This window comes from Pipra filicauda, unplaced genomic scaffold (assembly GCF_003945595.2).
Source record: "Pipra filicauda isolate LSUMZ 115617 unplaced genomic scaffold, ASM394559v2 scaffold74_size2892960_pilon, whole genome shotgun sequence".
In the NCBI taxonomy this organism is placed as follows: Eukaryota; Metazoa; Chordata; class Aves; order Passeriformes; family Pipridae; genus Pipra; species Pipra filicauda.
The window spans coordinates 1,876,513-1,895,336 of NW_024104920.1; the positions used below are offsets into that span (position 1 = coordinate 1,876,513).

Genomic DNA, 18,824 nt, shown 5'->3' on the forward strand with positions numbered 1-18,824 from the left:
GCCCAGCTCCCTGGGGGAGGCTGGCAAGTGGAGTTTACTCCACTCGAGATATGAAGGACCTTTCATAACACATAGTTTTGATTTTCACAAATATTGAGACTATTCTTTGCATTAATGATAAAGTGGATTAAACATACCCCTTTTTCCTAGATAATGCCCCTCTGGAGTTTCACCAGGACCAAAGTGGATCTGGCATTTAAACTAAAGAAATCCCTGTTTAGCACGTGGGAGTCTCTGGAGAGGCTTCAGATCTGCATTGCAGCTGTGAAATACGGCATCTCCTCTGTTGCTTATCAGAGATCTGTGTTTCTCCTGGGAAAATCTTGCCCAAAGGATTCAGCCTTTGCCAAATTTTTGACTGGATTTTGTTTGTTTATTTTAAATTTCTTTTTAAACATCTGAAACCAACAAACTTAAAAACTGCTCTAAATCTATCAACTTGAGTTAATCCCTTAAAATAAAATAATAAAAATATTAATTTCTCCAGGCTGCTAACTTCTAAGACTTAGTCTAAAATGGATTTAAATAACTGAAATTCTAAACCCTGAAAAAAATGAGTTTAATTGGAAAGAATTACAGTTTTTCTTTTCTCCCATGCTATTCACCTGTTCTTGGCATCTGATTCTCCTGAATTTTAAAATGGTTCATATCAAACATACATGTGTGTGTGAATTATGCTCTTCTGATTTTAGTGCCCACTTTACAGCCACAGAGAACATAGGCACCCAAGGAATGAGTCGCCCAGAGGCAGCTCTGCCTAATCTCCTTCCCAGTCAGTCCTCTCAGAGAGCTTTCCCCATGTCTATGCTCTCCTCCTTCTTCATGTCTATATTCATTTGCCATGCAAAAAATACCAGGGCAGGGATGGAGTCATACATTTTAGGTCCAGTACAACAGCTTATGTTTTCCATGGCTTCTACTATGCTGAAAGGCAGAATTTTGTCATGGTGCTATGTGGACCCTGGGGATGATGTTTGGCTATGAATGCAGCTCAGCTTCAGGGGTGCTCCAGAGGCTGGGCTCTATAAATAGTGCATACTAATCCATGCTCCACTTTATAGGCAGGGATGGTAGAAAACACACAGCTACAATCTATTCAGGGAATTTTTTAATATTAGATCCTCAGGGAGTAACTCTACTTTACTTCACAGACATATGTTTGTTGGAAATATGAGTTTGATAAACAATTTCCTCAGCCTCAGTATCTCAGCAGTGCAGACATTACAGATGAGGATGATGTTATGGTCCTTTTCAGTCCTGGTGCAGGGTCATTCTCTCCAGTACAGAGATGTAGGTTCTCAGTTCTTTCTCCCAGCTGCACCAGACACACCTGCAGCACATGAAACACTCGGGCATCAGCAATCATAATCAAGCCCCCAAAGGGAAATTTCCAAAAGAAATACTCACCGAAGACCCACAGTCCTCTGTGTAAGACTCATTTTGAACTCCAGAGATCTTCCAGTGTATCTCAGCATTAAGTTCATTGTCCTGGAAATATCTTCAACTGCATATTTTGAATGAAATCTCTTTGCTTTGGAGAGAGCTAATGGTCAAATATCTGTAGGTACTTTTCCCATGTCATCATCTGGGATCCTGATGAATCATGGTAACATACAGAGCTGTCCGATGTAACGTATGGCCAAGAATGAAGAATCCCAAATTTCTACCTGTTTCTGGTGGCTATTCAGGGAATATGGTATTCACTGAGGAGGGCAGTCAGGGGGAGCAATCCTCTAACAGAAAGTTAATTCTGGTGTCTGTCTGTATTCTGTATCCAAGCTTGCAGAGTGTACAATGACTATGGTCTTTCAGAAGTTTTGCTACCTGTCTCATTACCCTGGAAAAGACTTTGGGATATTAAATAGAGAACAGCCAATCCCACTATCACCAAATAATCCTCTAGGAAATAAATGCAGTAAAAAAGTCACACTTGTCTTAGTAGATGTTGATATAATTTTAATTTCATGGGTTAGAGCATTTAAAAAACTTTTCTGGAACTATTCAGAGCACATGCCTGTAATGGGGTAAACGGGAGGAATATGATTTAGCTTTAAAAAATCAGACTTAGTAACAGTACATATCTCTAAAAAATATATTCCATTTTATGACCAGCTGGTTGAATGTCTTGCTGTGATACAGCAGCATCATGGTACTGTATATTTTGAAGGCAATGCTAAATTCAGACCCTGGCTCCAGCTGAAAGACTCAGATGTCCTGACTTGCTGTTTGGGGCGCTTGCTGTAGAGGAAAATAAAATTCAGGGCCGGATCCAGATCCAGAGTTCCCATTCTCCTGCTGCTGGGAGCACCAGTTTTGCCCTACTTGTTTGACTAGGAGTGAATGGGACTGGTTTGGTTTTCTTCCAGACCGGTTATACCTCGCCTCGTTATAAACTTCACCGTGTACTGTCCTTTCCCCTGTCTTATCTCCCCAGTCTCCTTCAAGGGCAATGGTGGAATGCAAGAGGGGTGCTTTTGCTGGGGGCTGTTCTGAGCTGAGAGGAGAGGCAAAAATGACCTTTTATCCTGCTCGGTGTTTCAAACAGCTTCCGCCTGCGGGGAGGGGATGTGTTGAGAACGTGTGAGAGAAAACACTGAAAAGGGGAAAAAGGCTCAAAAAGGGAGGGGAAAAAAGTACAGCAAGGAAGCTAGAGACAAACTTCAAGTTGTGGATTATTTCTCACCCAGGCTCTAATTAGGAAGCCTCTTATGGGACTGTGAAGCTGTCAGGCTGCCAAATGTCAGCGTGTTTATCGGAGATCAGGCGAGTCTCCTGTCTGCAGCAGCTACAGTTTGGTGCCATGAGCCTCCTGGGTCCTTCCAGCGTGAGTGACTCACACTCAGCAGTAGCACCTCCGGGGGCTTCGAGGCGCAGTGGAGGGCTCTTTCTTCTCCCTTAAAAATCCAAAAATAAGCCCTTTCCTGAGATTTGGCCTCTTCGTTCTGGCTCTGCACGGGGAGGGTTAACCACAGGGTGCAGAGCAGCTTCAGCAGATGTGACTCAGATTCCCAGGGAAATCCCCACCTTATCTGATGGAGCCTGTTAGTCTGCTAATTGAATAAGCTCCTATTAAAAGTGCAATGTTTTTTAATGACTGCTAACAACGGGCCAGATTCTGATCTGATCTTTTCTCTTGGGATCATTTTTGCTGCTGGTGCGGCCCAGCCCTGATTGCAGCCGGGCAGCCTCCCCCAGCCCCACCGGCTGCGGCGGAGCCCGGCCGGGAGCTGACCCCAACACACCAGCTCCAGGGCTTCCAGGGTGCTGGGGAGCTACAGACCGGGCGTCAAAACTTCAGTTTTAATGAGCCGGGACTTCATGAAGCGTAACAGGCAGGAAGCTTTTAATGGGAATCTTTAGGAAGAGGCAGAAGGCTGCAGTGCAGCCAGCAGAGGAAAGAGTTTGTTGGGAGACTACCAAGGGCTCCATGTAACGTAATTGCTGCAAATATCTACTGCGTGATTCGAGCAGTGCTCTGAGTAATTAACTTTGCCAGTGTTGAAATCAGGTTGATTTGTTGATTCTGCATATATGACGTTGTCTATGTCTGCCTAGGAAAAATGTTGTGTGTGCCTCTGCATAAGCACATTCAAACCCTAATTTTAATTAAAATTGTGTGTATTACATCTGTATCTTCTTTTTCTCTATGGGAATTGACTTCGAGAAGGTATTTGCCTAACAGGAAAATAAAAAAACGTGGTTAGCATTTAAAGTTAACTTAGTAGGGTTCCGGGGTACTTCCGAAGGAGAGTTTAACAGCTCTGATTTCAGCCAGGCCCTGGCTGTCCCAGGGTGGGGCTGAGCTCTCTTGCACGACCCTGTGACCACATTTGCCTTCCTTTTCTCACCTGAAACTCCCAGTGGGTTACCCAAGCCTATGTGACATCAGAACCATACAAAGTTTTCTGATAAGAAGACTGTTTTTTGTTTCTTTTTGCAAGCCAGGAATGAGATCTGGCCACCTTCACCCCCACGCATCTCCACACCTACTCAGTTCCTTTGTGTGTCCCTTTTGCTTTTCTCCAAGGAAAGTTTCTTTTAAAATGCAGGAGCTTCTTTTAGCAGGTCCCATACATCCACACTGACACTGAGCTGCTGCTTTAAAAGTTTCATAAGCAACCAGTAAGTGGTGGTTTTTTTCCACACAATACCAATAACGAAGTGTCAAAAATCTCAAGCTCCTGTTATCAGAGGCAGAGTCTAACCCCCGTTTCTCAGGCTGTTTTCTATTCCCCACTCCTGAGTTGTCAGATGCTGTGACATGGCTCCATCACACCACGACTAGCAGTCCCAACAAACAGAAAATGATTTCCAACTGGCAAACATGCTGTTTACTTTCCAGAAAAATTGCACTTTCCCATCTGACAGCTGATCAAGGGATCTCCTGCTGCTGTCAGCATGAAGAAGTGTTTAAACACAGGGATGGAAGTTTAAACATTTTCTCATTATCACAGAATAAAAAAAATTAAAAAATAATAAAAAAATAAAGGCATTGAGTCTCTCCGACCACCTGCTGTGCCAGTAATGAAGCGGTGTCACATGACCAGCCGGCGAGGACTTTTATCTCTGCCCCAATATCATTACTGAAGTGACACCTGTCACATGACCCGCATCAGAGCTTTCATCTGGGCTCCCCAAATGCAGTTCTGGCTTGTGAGGGGGATTTTCCTGGCATTTCCCTCCCCCCCACACACTTTAAAGAGCATTGCCCACTTGCGCCATTACAGACAGAGGTTTGCAAGTTTCAAAGCCCTTGGATCTGTCCTTGGGCACATGTAATTCGGCCAACAAACTTGCTCCAGGCTGAAGGAAAACAGAATCCTGGCCTGGGAAAGAAGTTATTTCATTTACTTCAACATGTTTTTAAAGCAAATATTTAAGTCTGCTGTTAAACTCTCTTTAGAAGAGGATGTTAAAGGATTTCTCAAAAATCTCCAATTTGTTTTTAATTTTTTATTAGATGGTGAGAAGAAACAGTTTGGTGACCCTTGAGCAAAATGATCTCCATTTACGTGCACTTTATAAACTCTCACCTGCTTTATTAACGCATCCTACCCCTGCCAAGAGAAAGCATTTTCTGGGGAAAAAAAGGAAAGATCATTCCTGCACCTCTCTGCAAACGTCTGGGATTTTTTGTGAGGTGTTCAACAGCAAAAACCTAGATTTGAGATGGGCCCACATAAATGGTAGCAGTTCTGAGCACTTACTCACCATAACCCACTCAGTTATTATCTCAAAACAAAACAACATCAAACATTCAGATGTGACAGGGGATGATCATCCTGCAGGAACTAGATGTGAGCACACTGGAGATAAGAGAATATGAACTTTATGGCTTTTTCTGGCTCCTCCTTTCCCACCCCGCACTCATCCCTGAATGAAGTCTAGTACTTCTCTCCCTTCATAATCTAATTCAGCTCACTAAAACAATGAAAAACTAACTCAGCAAAAGAGCTCATAATTTCCCACCTGTTTAGTGAACTAAATCAGTTCTTCAAGGTCTTAGAAAAGTGCCAGAGAGCAAAAAAGAGAAAGACCGTGAAGCTTGAAGCAGGGAGGGAAATGGTGGAGGCAGAACCACCTTTTTGGGTGGCACTAACTTGGTACATGAATTCAGATGTGCTTCTTGTTACCTACTGTTTCTGACTCGTTATAGCATTACAGCCATTTTCCCTGAAAGCTGCTGCCCCTGAAACTGTGCAGGGCAGGGGATGGAAAATCTACTGAGATCAGTACTTCTAGTGTAAATAGTACTCCCTTTAGTTTGGGACAGGAGTTGTTCTGAGGCAATTTCTCTCTCTGATCTGGCATGTTTAAGGCCTCCAATATTGGCTTAATGAACAGAAGACTGCTGGGTTGCAGCACATCCTTTGGACAGGGTCTTCCTGGCTTTCTATCCATCTAGATACAGAATTAGAAGGTATCATTTGACCCTTTGGCAATTTAGCATATAGATAAATGTAGCAATGTCAAGGCCATTATGGGGTAGCAGCTATGTAAAGCAGCAAAGCCATTCTGTCTGCTGCTCCAGGGCAGAAGAAACTTACAGCTGATGCTCTGGATAGAGCATGAGGAAAAGTGACTCAGTTCTCATCATTAGATCCCTCACTGCCCATGCATAACAAATCCTTTCATTTAACATATCTTGAGCATTTAGTGGCTTCCAATTAGGAGCAGAATATGACCAACCCATTACAGGCATTAGAGATCCTACTTCTTCACTGCTCTTAGTTCAGACATCTCCAAGAATGCAAAAGGAATGCAGAACACCCATATCCCAACTTGGGCATCATTTATAGCTGCTCTGCTCAGTATTGCAATGGGAGGTCAAATCTTAATCACCCTAAGAGTAGCTGATTGGAAGATCTGGGTCCATGCAATCTAGAGGTAGAAAGACTTTTGGGACATAATTTGCCTTTTCATCGAGACAGAGAACTTTAAGGAATGTAACATAAGGAATATCTTGTCCTCTTAACTGAGCAGTGCCTGCAGATAGTCTGTGTACCCTTTTATATAGTTAATCTATACATTCCTGCAATTATGTCTATAGCAAGGGCAAAGGGGAACATAAACACTTGTGCTGCTTCCTGCCCAGATCTGCAGTGTGTGGTTGGTAAATGATGGACTGGGGTGGGGCCGGACCTGCAGCTCCCTTACACTAAATGCTCACCTTTCAGCTCTTTCTGTGGCTGCCACCCATAACTCCTTGACTGGTTTTGTTCCAGTGTCTCAATGTTCTGCATAATTCTTGCTCAGAGAAGTTCTCCCAGTCATGCCAGTGACACTACTTAGATGAATAAGAAGTATTCAAGAAAGTTTGCATGCCTGCACCTTAATGATTTATCTCTCTCTTCCTTTTCTTCCCAGATCTGCTGTGGGCTTATATCGTGGCTACTGGTTTATGATGTCCCAGAGCTAAGAAAAGGATAGCTGAAACTAAGCAGACTAGTACTTGAACACAGTAAGTTACTTGCTTTCCCAATTCTCCCAGGAAGAATACTATGAGAAATTTCACAGTAACTGTAGTTGGGAAAGAGCTCTCTGATTTCCCTATGTGTCCTGATCAGCACTTACCTCAGATTAGCTTTCCTTCTCATAGTCTGTCAGCAGCCCTGAGCTCAAGGAGATTAAAACACTCTGGTAACTCATTAATGAGCCAAGACTCTCAGCAACAGCTGGGGCAAGAATAGACATCTTAATTCTCTGCCATCTCCCCTCTGCTCATCAACACCTGCACACATTTGGGATCCTGTATAAGAAGACCCCTGAATTCAGCTCTAAGCAACCAGTCTGCAATGCACATGTCTAATGCTCTGCTGGTGTGGAACCAGTACGCTGGTAATCCTGTTAGTAATGGCAGAAGCTCCCTCTAGGAAATTATAACAAATAGTCTTAAACAATTCCTTTTGTTGACAACTTTATCCAAGAAACCATCTTCCCTGGAGACTTCACTCAACTTTCGACTAATCCCCTCCTTCCCTCAGGAGCTCTTTTGTTGAAGGAGATTGTAGGCAAACCCAGGAATGACAGGTCTCGATAAGCCTTGGATCAGCCTCTACATTCTTTCAATTGTCAGTCCCCATCTGTCCTGTTTGTACATCGATCTTCTGGTCCAGGGATCTCTCTATTAAGTGACACATGGCTGAGTATATTCTGCAAGTCCAGTGTCCAGACTGTGCTGTTACATCTTCGTTGCCAAGTCAATCTTTCTGACATTGGTTTCTGAAAAACAAAAGGCAGGACATCTGTGCAATTTCATTCTCTTCTAATGAAAGGTGATTTTTAAAAATACACACCCCGCCCCTCAAACTCTGTCCTTGTTTTATAATCTCAAAAATTTTGCTTCATTTTGTCAATATCAAGAGTTGCTTCAAAGGTCTTTGGCGTAATAGAGGCTACAATCTGCCTCTGTTGCAAAGGAATTCTGTTAGGATAAAAATGAATGGCTTAAGTCCTGAATAACAAAAAAAAATAGATCCTAATTACAAAAATTCTGCAGAGATATTGCCTTCAGTCATGTCTTCTTGATAACAGCTGGTTTAAAACAAGCTCTAATCTTCCTGTAGATTCAACTACACTTAGCTGGTACAGTAGCACACACATGTAAGAGGCACAGCATTATTTATCTGAATTTTGAGAGGCAGAATGAGAACAGTAGCAGATTCCAGTGATCCATCTGTTCCTCCTCAGCAGGTAGAGGGAAAGAGGTGGGTGGTATAGGGTAGAAAATTAATGGAGTGTTGGCATGGAGTATATGTCACCCTGGGATATCAGGGATACTGTCAGTACCTCTTCCTCTCTTGAAACCAGAAGGAGAACAAGGAGGAGTCTGTGATGATGTTTTGTCCCTTGCTCTGTTGCTTGGGGCCCATGGATTCAAGATGAAGACTGGTATGTTTAGGGTTTTTTTGTTTTGTCTACTTTTATAACTTAACTCAGGTTGGCAAGTGAAGGAAGGCTGACCAGTTTCATTATGTTCCCAGGAAATTCTATTCTCTCATGTGCCAATGTGAGGCTGTTGTGCTTTAGATGCCTATCTACCTCTCATTAGATTTGAAAAAGCATACAGAACCCCCTGCTTTCCATCAGTAGCCTATTAAAATGACAAAAAAATTACTCTTTCATTTTTAACCTTGCTTGCATGTCTGAATCCAGATGCTTTTTTTAAAAAGATAATTAATAATATGAACATCATCACTTACAGAATGTTTTCCTGTAATGAATTGGAGAAGAAAACTTGAGCTGACATTTAAGCTTGCTTAGTGTACTTTGTAAGTAGCTTTAAAAAAGTGACACAAACACTTTGAGGCCAGGTTAATATAAAAAAAATGTTTAAGACTATCTCCTACTATTTTCAAGTTTTCACCATCTGATACGATGTGTTTGAGAACTGCTAGGTCAGTTAAAATGGGCCAAATACAAGTTCATTGAACACTGAAGCATGAGTGCCGTCCTCAAGGGAGTAGTCCCAGAGCCTTAGTGGAACTGGCAGCCAGCTTTTTTGGCAGGATTAGGGAACAGTCATCCTGTCTGCACTCAGCTGAGCAGGTGAGCAGGGAATGCATTCAGGCTGCTTCCAAAACCCAATCTGGTCACAGGGCTGGCATTGTCAGGTCCTTCTTGAAAGGACTCGAGGCTTCCTGTCTGCCTGCTGTTGTCCACAGGATGAGGGCAGGAGGGGTACAGAGAGGCTGTGAGACCAGGCACTGAGTGCTGGGACCTGATCCTATAGCAGGTACCTGCCATCTCCATGCATTTGGGAGCACAGATGGCTAGCTGAGGTGTACTTTGCTATCACAGCTAGGTTGCCTCTTAGCTTGGCAGACAGTAAGACAGTCAAACTAATTTGGCCTCAAGATCAGTTTCCAGGTCTGCCCTTCAAGCACAGACCCAGCACTGACACTGACAGGGCACATGGTGATAACAAATGCACAAAGTAAACAAAGAGACGGGATATAATAAAAGGGTGTTTTCTGGTAACTTCTTCCAGTAACAGTGATTTTTGGTCTTCTGTTACAAAAAGGAGATGAAAAATATTGATGCTGAAGCATCGTTCTGAGGTGCGTCATATTAAAATAGGGATTAATTAAAACCAAGGATGTTACAAGCTAAGGAGATTTTGCCTAGCTCTGCTCAGGTTCCAGTTGTGTGAAATCAAAACAAATAAGCTATAAAATGTGAACTCAATAGGCAAGGACAAAAGAGAACAAAACAATTTGGTCAGTTTAAGCAGTGGGGAGATGAAGCAATATTTTGACTGCGGAGGCATCAGAGGAAAGGGCACTGGTCTGAGGCTTGGGAATATGACAAAACAAATCCAAACTTCCCATAATACTACTGTGTGTTGTTCATTCAGGGCCATTGGCTTGCTGATCTCTTCTCTCTGAATGTGAGGTTTCCCACTTTGTCCTCATGCTGGGATGTGATCATCCAGCCCCGGGTATCAGTTCTGTTTTCCCATCTTAAATACACAAAGGAATTCATGTGCTAAAGATGATGGCAGCAGCTTTGACAGTGGCAACTATGTGCTTACCCAAGAATCAGTTAGTCATCCCTACTTTCTACCAGAACTTGCTCGAACCTCCTGAGAGCTGGCCTTTTCGGTAAGAAGCAAACAGGTCACAGATTTCAGGTTGCAGTCTCACTCCTGGAACTGTGAGCACTGATTGTCCTGTGGAAAAATCAGGTTAAAGAGAAAGCTGCAAAATAGTCCTTTTCCTTCATTGTGCTACTTTCCTAATGCTCTCTTGTGACATTAGCCACAATATAAAATAATTCAGGTTCCTATTTCACACAGCTGCATTCCTTCTGATTTTTTTTGGAAAATTATTTCTTTAATCTAGACACCCTTTTCTAGAAATCTCATCTGCAGTTTTTTTCTTTTTTCTTTTTCTTTTTCTTGGAGCAACCAGCAAAATACTATTTGGTAGAACAGCGATAGGAATGCAACCCACTAATCAAAAGGATTCAAATGGATCTGCACACTGCCAAGCTCTCTCCTTCCCACCCAGCAGAGGGGGAAAAAAAAGAAAAAGAAAAAAGAGATAGAGCGAAGGCACAGGGCTTCTCTCCTTCAGCAATCTCACAAATGCAAAACCTTCCACTCCAGTGACTCCTCATTAACTTACCAAATCTGACAGTCTAATTATCGTAGCTGCTTCACGCTTAGAATAAATAAATACTAAAGTGGGTGTTTAAAGAAATTGAGCAGTGAAATCCAGTCATCTAGACAGTCAATAGAGAGTTTATTTTAAATTTTTATATTCTTATGTATTTATATCATTTTAGGAAAGATAATGAGATAGTTGTCTTTCAGGCTAATTGAGTTCCTGTGCTCATGGTTGCTTGCTGTCACAATCTCAAACTTAGCTTTAACTTTTGTGCCTTAGAAACCTGATCACTACATCCCCGTTTACTCTTTTCTGATAATAACTGGGTGAAGTCAGAAGTGCACCTGAGGATGGGAAACGACTACACCAGACTACCAGTCTGGATGTCTTTCACAGCAAACAAGCCAACTAAATCTTTTCAGATTTGCATTTAAGAGTGCTAAAGGGGAAATGGAAGTTAAAGAAACATCAGATATAACTTGCAATTAGACAAAATGCAGAAAAACATCTGCTAACCTCTGATGCAATAGTGTCTGCCTCCATGAACAGCATTAACAGTGCTCTCCCCCAAGAGCAGTTCATCTCTCTGAACAATAAGACCTTTATAGAGATTCTCTGGCCTGAGATCAATGGGAGTCAGGGCATTTGATCCATGTCTGTAGGACTTTGTTTCCACAAGTCATGTGGGCCAAACTTTGCACCAGTTGTGCTTTTGCAAGAGCGGGAGCTGGGGAGTGAGCAAAGGAAACTTTCCTTTTTTTCCCATCTTCCCCTTCACCCTGTGCTCCTGAACAGTGCCCAGCACTTGCCAGCACAGTATCTGCTCCAGGACAGCACGCGGGGAAGAGTTGAAACAGGGCAACATGTCCAGAGTCCTGTGCCCTTGGCAAACATCTGCTGTGATGTTGCAATAGCTCTTTCCTAGGGTGATGGCTTAATGACAGAATACAAAACCTTAACGTCCTGTCAGTATGTAAGCAAGGAGACCTTCCACCACTGTGGAGATCAGAGCGGGTGAAGTGAGAGGTGGCTTTCCTGAGTTAAGTGAAGATTTGCTTTATCATCTCACATATAAGAATGCTTCTGGCTTAGGAAGCTGATTTCCTGCTCAACACCAGCTTTGGTTTATACCTGTACTAAGACACATTATAAACCAGATGCATACACCTGATAGGAACTTCACTTTCTAGGTGTCTGTATCTGATTTGCAGTGACAGATATCTATTTGCTGTATACAGAGGTGGCACAGCACAGTGGTAAAATAATATTAGGTGACTATATAAACCTTTTAGCTATGTAGGAGAATCTAGGGTAACCAGTCAACCCGAACAAGGTGTCCTGAAAGCCAGCTCTTCTTTATATGTCCCCTGTGATAACATCTACCAGCACTGGCTAATCCCAACAGTAATGGGATTTTTGCTAGGCAATGGCTTGCAGCCTTAACCTCCTCACTGCCCACACTGCCTTAGCTTCGATGCAACAGGCATTAAAATGACAGTGGTCTGTCAACATCAAGCCTCCCCTCTGTTCCTTGTCAGCAGGCTGTTTTGGACAAACAGTACAGTGTCATCACCACCTGGCACCCTGGTTTTGAGCGGTTGGGAGAGGTAACAATGAGAGACCAACCGTACCCAAAAAGAGCAAGTACCTCCTAGTCAGAGCCAGGATCATATCCATGCAACACACAGAGCACAAATTGGACTTGACTAACTGCAGCACCTGCACTGTGAGAAAGGTCTCTGCTTGGTCCAGTGGGGATAGGATCTGAGCTGCCAGCTCAGGCCTCCCTGGCCCGCGTGCCTGGGTTGTTCAGCCAGAGCTCTTCTTGCAGTATGTTTTCTTGGGAGCATATTGTTGATGACCCCAAATCCCACTGCTCACCCTCCCTGCTTGCAAGCCTGCTCTAAAGCATTGGAGGGCAAAAGAGAGGGACAATAAACCAAATCTATAGCTAAGAATAATAAGCTGCAATTGTTACCGTGTCTGACCTGTCTGACAACAGAGTGAGATACCTTCCCAGAAGACCCTTTGCACTTCAGGACTGACACTGAGTTGAGAGCACAACTCATGCTTTCTTGATTCAAGGATCTCGTCTTTCTTCCAGGAGGGATTAATTGGACAGAAAAAAGTCTGCTTGAGCAGATGGCAAAGGGTTAGACTGAAGTTTTATCAGAGCTGCTGCAGTGCAGGGCTGCACTGCACAAAGATAATTATCTCAGAATTGGCTTAAGCCAAAAAAAGGACAGCAAATGCTCCAGTTTTACAAAAGGTCATCACTGCCACCCCTTAGGCTACCAGCCACACCGAAAGGAAGCTAGAGAATCCCCTGCACCTCTCTTCTCTTGCTATATTCAGTGGTGCTGTTGGCACATGTAGAATTAAGGCCAACAAGAGGATGAGTGGGGTTTGAACCTGGGCCTTTGCATTCCCTTCTAGCCCTAGAGGCACAGGAGTGAGCAGCCTAGAAGCCCATCTGTGGGCCAGTCCCACTCAGAGGACAGAGTCTTCTTCCTCCTTAGAACGTGGGTTACTCTTTTTTTCTAGCACTTTGCATTCAGATGAGCATAGCAACAGTAACCTGTTCCCCTCTGTAGGAGCTGACCACCAGGAAGCAAAGAGCCCTGTGCCCCCTCTCCCCCTTCCCAGGGGCAGCAGCCAGCCTCTAGCCATTACCATTCCCCTCAGTAATCAGAAACTTGCTATTTGGAGGGGTACTTATTTGTGAAATACTGATTTCTCCAATTATTTTTTTCCCATTAACTGACCTTTGAAAAACATCCTCTAGCTTCCAGCTTATCATAACGACTTATAGAAAGGACAGTTATGGATACAATTATTTCATTAAAATAGAGAATAATTTCTTACGGGAAGCTTTAATTTTTTCAAATGTTGTTTCCCTCTTACTCTCACACACCTTGGGATCAACCACCTCTTCCTTTCACCTTTCATCTCCAGCTCATTCTTTACTTTTCTGCATTAACTTTCCCCTTCAGAGGATGGCAATTGATAGCCAAATCCTCCAGAACAAAGTGGGAACAGAAGATATTTAAAATCTGTACTGTTAACATAGCAACAAGAATTTGAAAATGATACAGTTAAATTCTAAAATAGTGTTATGCCAACGTGACACAAGAGAACAAACGTCTTACACAATTGTGGCAATAGGAATGGCTACATGGGGAATTATTGAAAATTGCCTAATTTTTACAGGCTTAATGAGTCACTCCTGAATATGGTCTTGCGTGATCATACTGCACTTGTTTCAGCCCTGTGCACTTTGATTCTGCTCCCAACACATTGGTTGCTATGATAACGCCATGTAGTTTCCTGTCCACAAGGTACTTCTTGCTGCAATATGGGGGATAATAAATATGGGATGGTGCTTAAACCGAGGTGAAATGACTCTGTCCCCTCGCTGGCAGCACATCCGAGAGATTGATACATTATGCCAATCTGTTTTCTCATTCCTTCTATTTCTCCTCACTCTCTCCCTTTCTCTCACACTGTCTGTCTCTGTACCTGTTTTTTTCCACACACTCTCTCTCTCTTGGCACTGACACTTTCATCTTCTCCCTTGGGGATTGGAGATGTCACTGCGGGAAGTGCTTGTCCGCCTCTCTGGCAGCAGCAGAGCCCTGTGGCTTTGACAAACCTCATTTAATTGGGAGGAAGCCAGGAGGGTTTGAAAGAACTGAAACATCCACGAAACTCCTTTTATCAGGCATAATTTAAACTCTGCATGGAAAAAACCCTATATGTATAAAGAAAAGTCAACTTCCCTCCTGCTGTGCGTGCTCCCCTCCTCCCCCCCCCAGCACAGGCAGGCTCCTGCGAGATTCCATCTTTTCATTTTTCTAAAAGTGTCAAAGTAGATTTGTGCTCTGTGGCTGGGTGAACAGAAAAGGAATGCAGATGTCTCTCACTCATGCACATACACACACAGAGCACCTTCTGAAGGGCAGCAGTTTGGGGATTTGGGAGAAATGCTGGCTGGCTGCTCCTTCACTTGGGATGTGTCGCAGGAGCCAGAAATTTGGTTTTCCAATAGCTTGACAACACAGTCCATGAAGGCTTTTTCTTAATTGCTCCTGTCTTAAAAAACACCACCAAACTAACTAGTGTAGAGAGGTTGCCCAGGAGGCAACAGGGAATGCAAGGTTCCTTTGGCTTGTTGCCCAACAGGAGGGAGCTCTGCCTAGTGAGGAACAGAATCTGTAGCTTGAGAGACCCTGTATTTATTGTCAGCTCAGGGCAGGAGGGGCAGAGCTGTGTGTGCAGCTGTGTGCTCGAAAGAAGGGAGCAAGGGAAGAAGAAAATAAAGCAGGTAAAACTGAGGGAGAAGTGGTGTGACAGGGTACGAGGAACAGCTGTCTCAACATCAAAAGGGAGCAGGAGGAGTGGTCCAAGGGAATTGGGGCTAGCACATCATGCTGAGCAGCTGGGAATTCAGGACATCAGGATGGATCAGCATGTGAGTTACACTGAATACACAGTGTGAGCCAGCCCGAGGGAAAGCTCCAGGCCCCTGGGGTTACAGAATGGGGGAGAAAGGACCTGTGGAAGCATATGCACCTCTGCTTTGCAAATGGACCGTGGTAGCAGCCCATCAAGGTCCCCTTCTAGTATTAACACCGAGGTCAAGTGGAAGAAAATAGAAAAGCAAGCTGTTAAATTTGCAATGGGGTGTAAACTTTGCAGCATGCGGAAGTGGGGGGGGGGGTGCAGACAGAAAAGAGGGACATCCAGGTGAATGGCAGAGACTATCAAAGTAGAGAAGAAACTCAAATAGCATGTGCAGTAGCTCTTTCTTGGTGAGATGAAATCGAGACTTAACTTACCAGCAGGAATCTCACAGAGTTGAGGAGGCAGAGGGCTGAAGAAGCCATGTAGAAGCGCGTCTTGTGCAGAGATTCGGCCCCGAGGGAAGGCTGTAAGCATCCTGGAGGCCAAATTCTCTGCTGCTGGCACCCTGCTCAGCCTAGGAAAACAGAAATATAAATAGCATAGGAGATGAGGACAAGCCAGAAAGCTGGAACCAGAACATGACCCAGCCCATCCCAGAGCTTGGGGCAGAGATAGGGGAGGGACACAGGGGAGCTGGACAAACCCACTCCAGATATATAGCTTTTTAAGGACATTCACTTTTCCATCTGAGTTTGATTATGTTGGAGTATATATATATATATACACAGAATTTCAGCTCAAACTCATGTTTACAGAGGAATTCGAAAATAAATTTCTATTTTGTAAAAAGAAGGCTGTAAGTGAAAGGGGAAATGATGTTGGAGAGACTGTATTTTGCATGTTGTAACTGGCATATCAGAGGTTGGTGTTACCAGTTTACAGTGACAATGCAAGTGCAGAAAATAATCTGACTGGCCCACTGAGAAGACCAGAGGTCAAACTTAAAAAAACTAAACAAAATACCATTTCCTCTTTTCCTACCCTAGTACCAGTACAGCAGCTGGTTGTAAAATGTGTTGGGGATTCACAGAGAAGTATCTGTTTCTCAGGATGAGTGCTTAAAATAGATGTAATACACATATGCTCCATGTTCAGCAAATACCAATGCCAAGTGGCTGCTCTCTAGAGGAGCACACAGCTGGGGGGACGAGGAAGTAGAGGAGAGAAAACAAACCGACAAGGAAACAAATAAAAATAGTAATTTAGTTTTACAGCTTTTACTTTGTTTGTTTGTTCTGATCACGTTTCAGCTTCAGGAGGCCCATCAGAGCATGGCCTGTTGTGCTTCCTCCCTTGGCCCCCCTGTCGGTGCTTCCCCTCCAAGTGACATCAGGGGCCGGGATCCCCCTGCCCCTGCACTCCCCCTCCCTATATGGGACATCTGACATGCTTACATTTTTGTAAAATAAAAAAGAAAAAGAAAAAACACAAAGAGAGAAGTAGAGAGAGACACCCTGAGAAACAAATTTATAAAAGGTATCTGGCCTCACTGTGGTAAATAACTTCTGAATTTTCACCTCCAGCAAAACGATTCAAGCCTCTGCTTCCCTGGGGAGCAGGGACGGGACAGGGAGACACAGCATCCAGTCTGAGCCTGCTTGCTAGACTGCACACCAGGCTGCCCCTGCCATGGCAGGGTCTTACTGGAGACCTTCTGCCCCCTCAGTCCCCATTTCTGCAGGCTCCCACACTGGGCAGCAACACAGTTCAGTGCTTCCCACCACGGCTCAGGCTTCCCGGTGTTGGCCGAGCTCTGCAGAGCTCCCCTCTGATTTCTTAATTGGCCATGGAGAGTCATGGCTGAGCAGTCTGTATGAAGCAGCTCTTTCCTTCTCCGGAGCTGAGCACGCCAAGGCAGTTTTTTGGCCCTACCAGCACAAGGACTCTGTAACACAGAGCTGGAGCTGGCCCATGAGCAGCCCAGAGCCCTGCCACAGAGGCGCTGGGTCAGCCCGCTGGTACGGAGCTGTAATGGGGCCTGTCAAGGGATTATGGCCATAAAGCAGAAGTACAATACAGCAGAGTTGCAAGTATACTTAATTCTTTGTTCAGGTTGAGAGAGGATTTGTTCTGTTCCAGGACCTGCGTTATCAGGGTTTGGGACATGTTGAGCTTTGTGTGTTTCTGAAGTTGTGTGTGAGAATGGCTGACATTTCAGCAACCTGTGCTTTGCGGAAAACTTCAGCATGTTTGTTCAGAACAGCATATGGAAAACCCCTCTGAGCAGGGTTGTTCAGCAGTCAGCTGAATAGATAATAAACAGCAGCGATGAAAAATGTGGTTATGTCCTCAAAGGATATTTCATTCTTGACCTCTGCCTGAACACAATCCTGAGGACAAATCCTGCCCCGTCTTTTCCTACCTATGTATAAAACCTGTTGTGTGCCTCAAAATCAGTATTGTGGGGATTTGATGTTAATGACTCTCTGAGCTTGGTTACAGCACTTTGCCTAGTTATAAATTTCTTTCACTGATACATACATGCTTTTTGTATATGTGTGTGTGTGTACATATGTGCGCTTGAAAAAATACTCCCTTCTCTCAGCACACTAGGGGGTGATTCAGCGGTGCTGGTGTGTCTGGTCAAGCTGAGTATGGCCTTAGTCTCATAGCTTTTGGCCACTAAGAATGTGATTTTCCCTCTCCTAACTAATCACAAGATTATTTCATTGTCTTATGAAAACGCTGTCCTAGCATGTCTTCCTTACTGCTGTTGAGCAACATTCCTACAGTTTGTTTTCAGAAATGAAAACTGGGACAGTGCAAAGTCTGTCTTCAGTCTGGGCAAGAGGGCCTGGGAAAGTCTGACCTTCTGAATCGAACTGTGCCCCACAAAAAGCTGCACATAATGTCATTGAATCACTGCTTATCTCAGAATAATCACTACTCCTCTGAGAATAATAAACCCACTATGTGCCTACCTTTACTGCGATCTCTGAAAATCAGTTGCTTAACTGACGTTAGATCTGCTTGTTACTGCAGAGCCACCCTGCACTTCCTGGGCTTGCCAAAGGAGCTCATTTCAAGCTAAATGATTGCATGAAGAAACAAATAAACCCAGAGGCGATTTTGACATTGCCATGATTGGTAGCTTACCTGTTACAGATGACTCGGAGTCTCTGAGGTCTCCTGGAAGCAACCAGTTCTAGAAAGTGTAATATGCAATCATGAGATTAAATGAAAATCAAGCCAAATACAATTCTTTGAGCCCTTACAAAAAATATGTGCTCAGAATTTCAAACAGCCCTATAGAATCTGTCATCTTAGTATGTATAAATATACATTATTCCTATAGGACTTGAGCACCAGCCTTGATTTTAATAAGGCTGTTCCAGTTCTGTAACCCTTTCCTTTCATATATCTGTGAGTATAGGCTTTGGGCCTCCTTCTGTTACAGTGCAAGTCTTAGCTTTGACTTCAGTTAAAGCAGTACTAGTCCCTAAAGCCTTTGCACAAAGGAAGCAGACGGAGGTTTGCAGATCTGAATCCCCAGCAATTGTCTTGGCTTTCCAAGGGGCTGCTGAGCTTCACATATTGCCCTGTGGGTACATGGGGCTTTTCTGCACCGATGTGGCAGAAAGATGGGACCAGAGAAAAGGTGCTGGGGTCCCACTCTTCTTGCCCAGTGCTCTCACTGCCAGTCCCTCACTAAGTTTGTTCTTTATCCAGTTAACCATTCTCATGCAGGCTTAGTACTTAATGATTACGTGATCTCTACCGGACTGGAACTTAACAGAGTTCACAGTTTTG

At 43.9% G+C, this 18,824-nt stretch overlaps 2 protein-coding genes across 5 annotated transcripts in view; one reads left to right on the forward strand and one right to left on the reverse strand.

Annotated features, from left to right (window-relative positions):
* Positions 1-18,824, forward strand: part of ALS2 (alsin Rho guanine nucleotide exchange factor ALS2) — a 223,144-nt gene that overhangs the window by 137,080 nt on the left and 67,240 nt on the right. For all 4 annotated transcript variants that reach the window (XM_039389606.1, XM_039389605.1, XM_027731537.2 and 1 more), the window contains one exon: positions 6,868-6,961. The gene's annotated coding sequence lies outside the window, so the exon portion shown is untranslated. Of the gene's footprint in view, positions 1-6,867; positions 6,962-18,824 lie in introns of those variants that run through there.
* Positions 7,459-18,824, reverse strand: part of CDK15 (cyclin dependent kinase 15) — a 42,414-nt gene continuing 31,048 nt past the window's right edge. Inside the window, exons 13-16 of the mRNA XM_039389628.1 lie at positions 18,171-18,219; positions 15,449-15,588; positions 10,034-10,171; positions 7,459-7,722 (exon numbers count right to left, since the gene is read on the reverse strand). Of these exons, the coding sequence (XP_039245562.1) occupies positions 10,062-10,171; positions 15,449-15,588; positions 18,171-18,219 (299 nt within the window). The 3' untranslated portion in view covers positions 7,459-7,722; positions 10,034-10,061. The remainder of the gene's footprint in view (positions 7,723-10,033; positions 10,172-15,448; positions 15,589-18,170; positions 18,220-18,824) is intronic.